Consider the following 9668-nt stretch of genomic DNA (forward strand, 5'->3'; position numbering starts at 1 on the left):
TTATAACTACTAGTTATTAATACTAACTTAAATGTTAATTTAAGGCCTGTTTTATATTATAATTTATTTAAAAGTTTAAAACAAAGTTTTTTTTTTTTTGGATAAATTAATGTAATGAATGCCTAAAGTATATACAACAGTCAACAGAGTATAACTATCAATAGTTTCCTTTTTTTGTGGTGTGGAAAGGGGGTAAAAGTATTAGAAATATTAAATTATAATGCATCTTTTTCTAAACCATAAAATTAATTTTAAGACTTATGTGAAAACAGTTAGGTACACTTAGAATACATCTAAATTTGTCACAGTATGACAGTATTTTTGAAATGATTGATAAAACTATTCGAATTATTGTCAATTGTCAATTCAATTGAAGAACCAAAATGAACACAACACTTTCTATAGAAAGATACATATTATAACACTTATTACTCTGGGTTCATCTCACTGAGAGCAATCTCGTACCTATACAAAATTACAAACTGACACAACAAAATGCAACATTAATTTTAATATTAAATATGAATAATATCATTTAATGACAAAATACTTTATGTATTCTGTAAAACTTGTCCATAATTTTTTTAATGTAAAAGTTGTATACAAGTGATTTATAATAGGTAGTTATAATCGTAGCGGAACTTCAAGCATTATAATCACGTACCTAATACCTATTGAACAATAATGCTAAGTCGGTAAGATGCAACTATACAATAATATTGTGTTAAACAATGAATGTTGAACCTACTTAATGAGTTATTATTAATTTTAAGTTTAACCTAACATGAGTCTTGTCTAAATAAGATTTGTATTTTGTAATATTATTAAGGTAGGTACTAGGTACCTATCTATATCAATACATTTTACTTGAATAGTGAGCTATATAATATTATTATAGATAGTTATTCTTACATAAAATCTTTTTTAACATTTTCAAGCTAGACTGCATAGGCATCATCATAAAGACAGTAGCACATGTTTTTTTGCGTTCTTGTTGCTCTTGACAGGCTGGCTTTACCTAGAATACTAACTAGTTACTGGTAAAAACAAGTACTTTATTAGGTAAACGGTAAACGCTTTACTTTAGGATTGTTCCAGCAGGTCAGTGGATTAGTTCAGAAATCATTTAGAATCGTTTTAGGTCATTTTTAATTAATTTGACTGTCTTTTAAAACAAACCTTTTTATTATTTACAGCAAAAACAAATTAATTACAATATTAAAATGCATTTAAACTATTATGTTATTGATTATTTTCAACACTTAATCTCAAGATGCTATTGGTTTTTGTTGTAAAGTATCATACAATATCAATATGTATAATTCGTTTTTGATGTTTTTATTTTGATTAGCTTTTTAAATTTTTGAATTAACAAGCTTGTCGAGAATGTGACCAAACACAACAATGTATAATTACAATTGTTGTAATATAGACATTTTTACTACATAGAATTTTATCATATTATTACAATGAATACCATCATTAGTTCATCTAAACAGTATATCGACATTGTAAAATCAAATAGATCAACGTCATATCAATACAATATATTTTGTTAAGACTTAAAGCTTAAGGCATAAAAGGTGATAGTGTTTTATTAAAAAAGTCTCTTATGTGGTGTTCCCAGTAGGGTAATATTTGTAAACATTTTAATTCTATTTATTTATTACTTGGTTACATATTTTTATGAAATAGAAATTAAAATATGTGAATATTTGAGTTGTTATTATTGTCAGTGTCAAAGTGTATGTGAGTTTGTTAAAAACATGAAATATTTACCAAATAGCATTTATTCAAAATTTGTTTTTAAAATGTTGATCATATAAAAAAGAAAAGTATTGAATAGAAAAAACATAAAAATTAGAGCAATGAGTTACAAGATTAATTGATTGTTTAAAAGATATCTAAAACTGTTAACTTATTTTAACTCATTTAATACATTGTATTTTATTATCATTTATGATAGATTGAACATATTTTTTTCCAAAGAATAATGATTATTCTCAGTAATAAGTCTATTCATAGGTTAATGCAAAGATTTTAAATATTTAATTGTTTGTAAAATATTAAAAAAAAATAAATAAATTTACTTTAAAATACACAAAAGCACTTAATAATAAGAATGCTTTATTAAATTTAAGATACTATAAAATAGTTTTATTTTTAATCAGAATAAATAAATCTACAGTTATTTATAAAAACCATTAGTGACAATCATTGTTGCTATGTCTTAAATTTTAATGTATACAAATTTTTACATCATAAATGTAGAAAATGCCACAAGTCATAGATTTATTTTGTACGCTGTTTTTTTAATGTAGGTTTCTGGAATACTTGTTTCATACCGGCTGCTTGATTAGTATGAAATTTCAGATTTTGCGCAGTTTCAGACACCCAAGGTGAATCAAAACTAGTTGTGTCTTGATCAACCAAATGTGTATATTTTGTGCGTCCACTACGACCAAAGTTTTTAACCTAATAAAAAATATAAAATGTACAATATTTCAAAATACATTTATTATATTTTTGATAGCTTACTTGCATAACTTTAGGCAAGATCGTCTTATCAAAGTGATCTTCAAGAGTGGCTGATGAATAATCTCTTTTGAAAATTTCATTTTCTTCATCCTATAATGAACAATTATAGTACATACAACTAGTAAGTGTCTTAAAAATATTATACATAGTATTTAATGAATAAAATAATACTAACCAAATAAAATACTCCACGGTGGTAATATTTTTGCATAAATTTATATTTGCCTTTAGCTGCTTTATTAGTGACTTGTTTTGGATTAAGTCTTAATTCTAACCTTCTCTCTTCTTCAGTTAGATTTCTAAGGCGTTCAATTTCTGCTTTTTCAAATTCTCGTCTAAAACAAATGTACAAGTTAATATAAAGTTAACTTGAATTAGTTTGATTTCACAAAAGTTAGAAGCATTGAACTGATATTCTAAAATTTATAAATATATAAATTATTTTAAAATTTACTGTTCATGTTCTTCTCTATCTCTCTTAATGCGTTTTAATTCACGAAGTTTCCATGCTTCATATTCATTTTCATCATTTTCATCATCTGTGTTTACATCATTTAAACATGGTTCAGCAAGTGCACTATTTGCTTTTAATAAAGATTGTTCTTTACGAATTTCTTCTTCAACCATCTAATTATGAATAATAATATTAAATTATATAAATATTACTATATAAGTTATAAATAATTTGGAATTCTAAGTACCTATCTCAATAAATATAAAAAATGTTTAATTTATATTATTTCAAACAATCTAATAATTATTTTTAAAAAAAGTTTAACTTTTAGTAACGAGAGAACTTAGAAAATATCCAAATATTTTTTATATTACTCTTAATGTAGCTCTGCGTCTTTCTTCTGCCAATTTCTTTTGTTCATATTCTAATTGTTTTTGTTTTATTTCTTCTTTTTCTTTTTCTAGTATAGTAACCCGTTCTTTCTTTCTAACAAAAATTGGCTTAAGGCGAGGACCAGTTTCTTCATCAGATGCTGAAATAAAATTATAATTAAATATTAGAACCATAAGCATTTGTAAGTACAATAATTTACCAGAATAGTCTTCATACTCTGAAGATTCATCACTATCATCATCATCTGAACTATGTCCTTCATCTTCTTTTTCAAGTACTTCATTCATTTCCTAACATATTATACATTTTCATAAAATATAATTCTTATTTATTGGGAAAATTGATTAATTCATGTAAAAAAAAATAAATAATTTATTTTAGTTATACTTATTACCTTTTCTTTAGTTTGATTTAAAACTCTTTGTCTCAATCGTTGTCTTCTCTTTTCTATTTCACTGTCACTAAGTTCTCCGTCATCATCATTACTATCTTTTTCATCACCAGATACCTGCCTACGGCTTCTACGATTGCGTTCAACATCAGATTCATCATCAGATGAATCATCCTTAATAACTTGTGGCTCATGTAAAGGTCGCCTATCTTTATGCCCATGTCGAGCAGTTAAGCCGCCTAAACGTTTGAGACGCGCATCATCCAAGGCATTTGATGGTAAATGAACCATCTGTTCTGAATCAAAATTAGTGGTAGGAGAAGCACCTCGCACTTTACGAGAATCCAAAAAATCATCATCATCCGATTCTTCTTCAGATGTAGACTCTGGTGCATATTCAGGGCGTTTACCTTGAACATATCTATGTACCTTTACTTTTTGCATTGATACTTCGCCTAAAAAAACATAAAAAAATAAAATTAGTTGCTGTACAAGATATAGGCAGGTAATTAAATTTTTATTATTACCTTTTTCATTTCGTACGGGGATAGCACCAGCTGTACTTTGAATTTCTTCCATTTTAATTGATTCGAAAAGATTAATAATACACCCAACGTGAATCCAGGATCTACACACTATACAGGACTAAAGACAGGAGGTAGAAAGTACCTAGTAGATTTTTACACAATGCGTGAATGATACTGACATACACAAGTTTAAAATCAACACATACAACATACTATCATTGATTTTAAGTACTTAAAATCAATGATACTATTTATTTAATAGAATTAAATATTAAATAGCACTGGATGTTTTTCAATTTTCTAATTTTTAATAACAAACAAATAATAAAACAACAGAAGAGCCCAAGTCAGTCAAGGTGTACTGATAACTGATAAGGAAATTTATCAGGCATCGGCCGTCAGCGTCTCATGACAGCTTGGCATATTATCGGCTGGTGCACGCCTCAGCGGGTGCTTATACACAATTGATTAGACATCCATCATTATCATTTTGTTGTTATCAGAATAATATTTATTATCATTAATCATAATACATAAAATATTTTATCGTTTCATGTAAATTTATTACATGTATCAATTATTATTGTCAACAGCTATAAACGATGACGAGCGCTATCGAAATCTCCATACTATGCGTCATAAAAACGGATAAAATATCTATTTTACCTTTGTATAATTTGTTAACAAACAACAACAAAATACATAGTACGTATTGTCATTGTAACACCCAAGATTACTGTAATTTTCAAAAAAAACACTTTGTGACTAGCAAAAATAATTGTATTTTACTATCGTCTAATAATAATATATATATTAAAAAAAAAAAAAATGTATATACACATCAGTAGACTTAGATCTACCTGAGAATGACTATTAATTATAATAGAAATAAAAATATAATAATAACGCTGTATTAATTGATATATGGTCTACTATTAATCATTATGAAAACATTTTTCTATGTAACATCATATATAATAAATAAAATTAAATAAAAAATATTATGTTTTTTAAACCATTATAGTTTCAGAATTTTACATTTTACAATAATTATTTAATGTGATTGACAATACGTGCATTCAATACACGAGTGTTATTAAATTGACTACTCAAACGCCGTAAAAAAATGTTTACTATGAAGTATAGGTAAAAGTTGGTACATTTCAATTATTATTGATTTAATATATTATTTTAGGAAAAGTTTAAAATATGAATTCAAGAAAATTTATAAATATATTTTTTAACCCTTAAATTGTACACAGATTATAGGTATTTAATGGTATCAAGATTCGAAATCAGACCAATACGAATAAATGGTATACTCTGGATCAGCGGTCTTTACTATGCAACCCGAAAGTCGCATACGGTCCTTTAACAATTCTGTGCCACCTACACTAAAATTAAATTGTATATTCTTAAATTTAAAATTCTATAAAAAGTGAATAAAATGAAATATTTATATATATATGATAAATTATAAAATTATGTTACGCACTGTCGTAGTTTTTTGTCTTATTTTATTATTTTTAATTATAATCATTAAAAATGTACATGGCCCGCAGCCATTTTCAAAAATTACTCTTGGCTCTATCTAAAATCCTAGCGAGGATACTCTGGATAAACACTTTTGAACATCGCTTTACTTAACGTGCAAACACATAATTTACTTTAACACGAAAAACTTTTTTTTTTTGTTTCGTTTACAAGTCGAAAACAAATCGTCATCATATCCAAAACGGTATGCATATTGCACGTGTCTTCGTTTCTCAACCAAATAATAATCACGTCCGATGCGACGACGACACAATAATATTATTGTGTGGCTGTGTCGTAATACGATTACAATAATGCGCACTGAGACTATGCGCGAAAACCGTTATAGGCATAACGTAACAGGTGCAGTGTATTGTAGTTGTGCAGTGCTGAAATGCACAACAGCGATGTGTAGCAACAGTTTCGGATATTATAATATCACGTCATACCGTAATTATTACATTTCGTCGGGATGATAATTCGATATTAAATTGTCCAACGCTGTTACAATATAAATAATAATATCATTGCCTTCTCGTCGATAAATCGTAATATTTAAAATACCTTCAATTATTATTATCATTATTGCGTTATAATGAATAACGATTAAACTATAAATCACATCGTGCAACTAGGATTGTTCTCAAAGATTATATTTTGATTATTACACATGTCAATAATAATAATAATTACAAAATAATGGTTTATTGACCTGAACGGGTAAATAATAATGATTATTTATTTTTGACACTAAATTACTAATATAGATATTACAAATAGTAATAAGATAAAATAAATTAAGCATTGGTTCTCTTTTAAAAAATAAATTATGTGTTAAAAAGAGTTCGTTCGTTATAATACAGGCATTTTTAAAATAAGAATAAACTATTGCATGAATAAAAATTAATATAAATAATTATATAAAAGATAAATTAAGCATTAAGAACTATGTTCTATAGAATTTAGTTTTGAAATATTTAATTCAAAAGATTTACAACATTTTATATCTAGGACCTAGGTTAGAGCTAAATATTTTATCAAAACTAGTAGAATACAAAACAAATTTAATATAGATTTTACTTAACTTCTAAACCTTGGTATTAACTTGTGATTATATTTAATTTCTTTAAAATTAATAAAAGAAAAACATTTTTTTTTCAGCGATTTATAAGCATATTTAAATTGTAATATTTTACTTTTATACGTACATTACTCGGTTTCCAATTTAAATATAGTAAAAAATTCAATGTAAAAACACAGGTAACTTTAAGTTTCATTCACGAATCAATATAACTGAAAAATACGATATTATTAGCACCTACATAATGCGAAATTAAAACTTTAATATACATAGTAAAACTCATAAAATATTTACTAAAATATGAAGAACAAAAATGATATGTAGGTATGTAGTATCAAATTAATTTTTAAAATAAAAATATTTAAACAATTAATTATTAAATAGTTGACCAGAATAAAAATGTTGATGATCGAATTCGAAAACTTAAAATGTTGAAAATTAATTTTAAGTCTTTTGGCAACAAATAATAATCGTCTGCAGACGACATTAATTTTTCATTTTATCTATTGTCAATTACGCATTGTGAGTTGTGACCATTGCTGTGACACATTTCGTCACGTTTCTTTTAACTATGCCCTTTGAAAATTTCCTTTTGATGTAGACATATATTATTTATACGAGTAATAATGATGGCTGTAGAGCAGTGGTTCTCAATCTTTTTAAGACTGCGACCAAAATTCTTTTCCAAAAATCTATCACGACCTCCATAGTTTTACATTTACAGAATCAAAAAAGTAATTTCAAAAAACAAATTTTTTTATTACTTATTTACTACTTTATAATAATAATATAATACTACTTCTCGCGACCCACAGTTTGAGAAACGCTGCTATAGACTCAGTATAGAGTATACGTGAGAGGAAAAAATACGAAACAAAACTAACGATGTCAAACGATTTGGGTAATTGGGTAACACATCCAATGCTCGACCAAGGTACTAAATAGTATGTTATATAACCATAAATAATCAAAACTAGCAACGCTTGATATTATTATGATGGTTATCGTACACAAATATGCATGGTATAATGTTCAATAAATCCATTACAATCACCCAACGAAGAAATACAGAAGCAATTAAAATAAATATTAAAATTATATCTTTTTTTACACGATGAAAGTAGTAAAATATCAATTCACTTTAAACGCTGATGTCACAAATCATAAAATAAAATAAATTGTATTATAAATAATATAATAATAAATATAAAAAATAATAATTATTATCACCATAAATATAATTATGCACGCGAGTACACAAACAGACCATAGTCGCATAAGGATTCCATAAAAACAATAAAGATATAAAAGGTAGGGGATGATTAACAATAATTAGAGGAAACTAAAAAATAGTTAAAATAGGAAAAAAATTTGCGACCTTCGAAAAATATAACAATGACAAGGGCTAGAAGCTATTTTTATATTAATATTAATTAAAATAATGATTGAACAATATATTAGCATGTTTTTATTTTCCATATTTTATATATATATTCTAATTAATCAAATCACTAGGTACTCAGTTTTTGGTTGAAAAACTACTTAACCAAAAATATGTTTATATTTTTACGATATTTATGACTATTGTTTAAGACGACCATGGTTTGGTAGAAATTATTTCACGTAATATTGTTATAGAAGTAAGTTAAACTATATTTAAAAAAAAAAAAAAGGCACGATAAATGGAAGTTTTATCTTCAACTAAGAACCATATGATATTAATTATAATAATGTAACACACTGGTGTACTAATATACTATTTTCATTATTTTGGGATACAATCATTGAATATTCGCAGTTATCTGTTTTCAACAGTTCGTTTTAAGTTTAAATATAAAATATATATGAACATAATATGTACAATATTTAGCTTAAATGCCTTAAATATAAATACAAACCAATTAAAACTAAAACAATATTATGTCACATTTAATATCTAGATAATAATTTCCTAAATTAATTCCTTCACAAAGATCTTAAAGTACAAACCTTGAATCAAATCGCCAAAATGTACTATGCTAGATTCCACAATAAACTTCAGTCACTTTACAAAGTCTTTGATCATTAAACTATCAACAAAAACTCTACCCGATAACCCTCAACGAAGGTTAAAAAAAAATTGGTGCAGGGATCTTTTGTCCTAGAAAAAAAAAATCCATCTTAACCAACTTAAAAAAATAATATAAAGTGCTGGGTGTTACCACTGGGTAATTCCCCAAAATCAAAATATTCATTGTTATTTTTCTTTCTGTATTCTTTTATCTCATCTATTTATGTGCATATTGTTGTATAGATTGTAGATTGTCTGATTTACTTAATAAAGAATAAAAAAAAAATTAATTCCTATGTTTTAAAAATTCTGATTTATTAAAACTTTTGAAATTGTTCGCGCATGTTAATAACAACATGTATATACATATAAAAAAAATCTATCAGAGCCTCTACATAAATTTCCGCTCTTCAATAATCTTTTTGATATAAAATAAAATAAATAAGTAATATACAAAAGAGCCAATGAGAATACGGCAGGATTTTAGCGTAGCAAAGTAATTTCACCATAGAGCCAATGCATAATTACTATAGAGTAAGAGTCTTAACACACAATTTATTAAATCCATCTACTCTTAAGATTTAATTTATACACAAAAATAATAAACTTTAGCTCAAAATTATTTTTTAATAATACATACCTAACTATAGTTAAGTAAGTATTATTTATTTTAAAACAACTAATGTAGTAAAATTAAGTCA

At 25.8% G+C, this 9668-nt stretch overlaps 1 protein-coding gene across 1 annotated transcript; it reads right to left on the minus strand.

Annotated features, from left to right (window-relative positions):
* Positions 1-2216: 2216 nt before the first annotated feature.
* On the minus strand, positions 2217-4617 carry LOC112603805 (microfibrillar-associated protein 1). The gene is made up of 8 exons (XM_025352560.1): positions 4304-4617; positions 3780-4231; positions 3585-3675; positions 3367-3524; positions 2993-3165; positions 2714-2873; positions 2539-2628; positions 2217-2475 (listed from the first exon to the last, which is right to left on the minus strand). The coding sequence occupies exons 1-8, from the start codon at positions 4353-4355 to the stop codon at positions 2293-2295; spliced, it is 1359 nt and encodes a 452-aa protein (XP_025208345.1). The 5' UTR covers positions 4356-4617; the 3' UTR covers positions 2217-2292.
* Positions 4618-9668: the final 5051 nt, after the last annotated feature.

Source organism: Melanaphis sacchari, unplaced genomic scaffold (assembly GCF_002803265.2).
Source record: "Melanaphis sacchari strain LSU unplaced genomic scaffold, SCAv2.0 Contig111_pilon_pilon, whole genome shotgun sequence".
Lineage (NCBI taxonomy): Eukaryota > Metazoa > Arthropoda > Insecta > Hemiptera > Aphididae > Melanaphis > Melanaphis sacchari.

Excerpts from the sequence above, each read along its gene's own strand:
- LOC112603805 (XM_025352560.1), bottom strand. The coding sequence starts at position 4,355 with ATGGAAGAAATTCAAAGTACAGCTGGTGCTATCCCCGTACGAAATGAA. Across the intron at positions 3,676-3,779 it reads TAAATCAAACTAAAGAAAAG|GAAATGAATGAAGTACTTGA; the intron begins GTAATAAGTATA and ends ATAATATGTTAG. Across the intron at positions 3,166-3,366 it reads GACGCAGAGCTACATTAAGA|ATGGTTGAAGAAGAAATTCG; the intron begins GTAATATAAAAA and ends ATTCATAATTAG.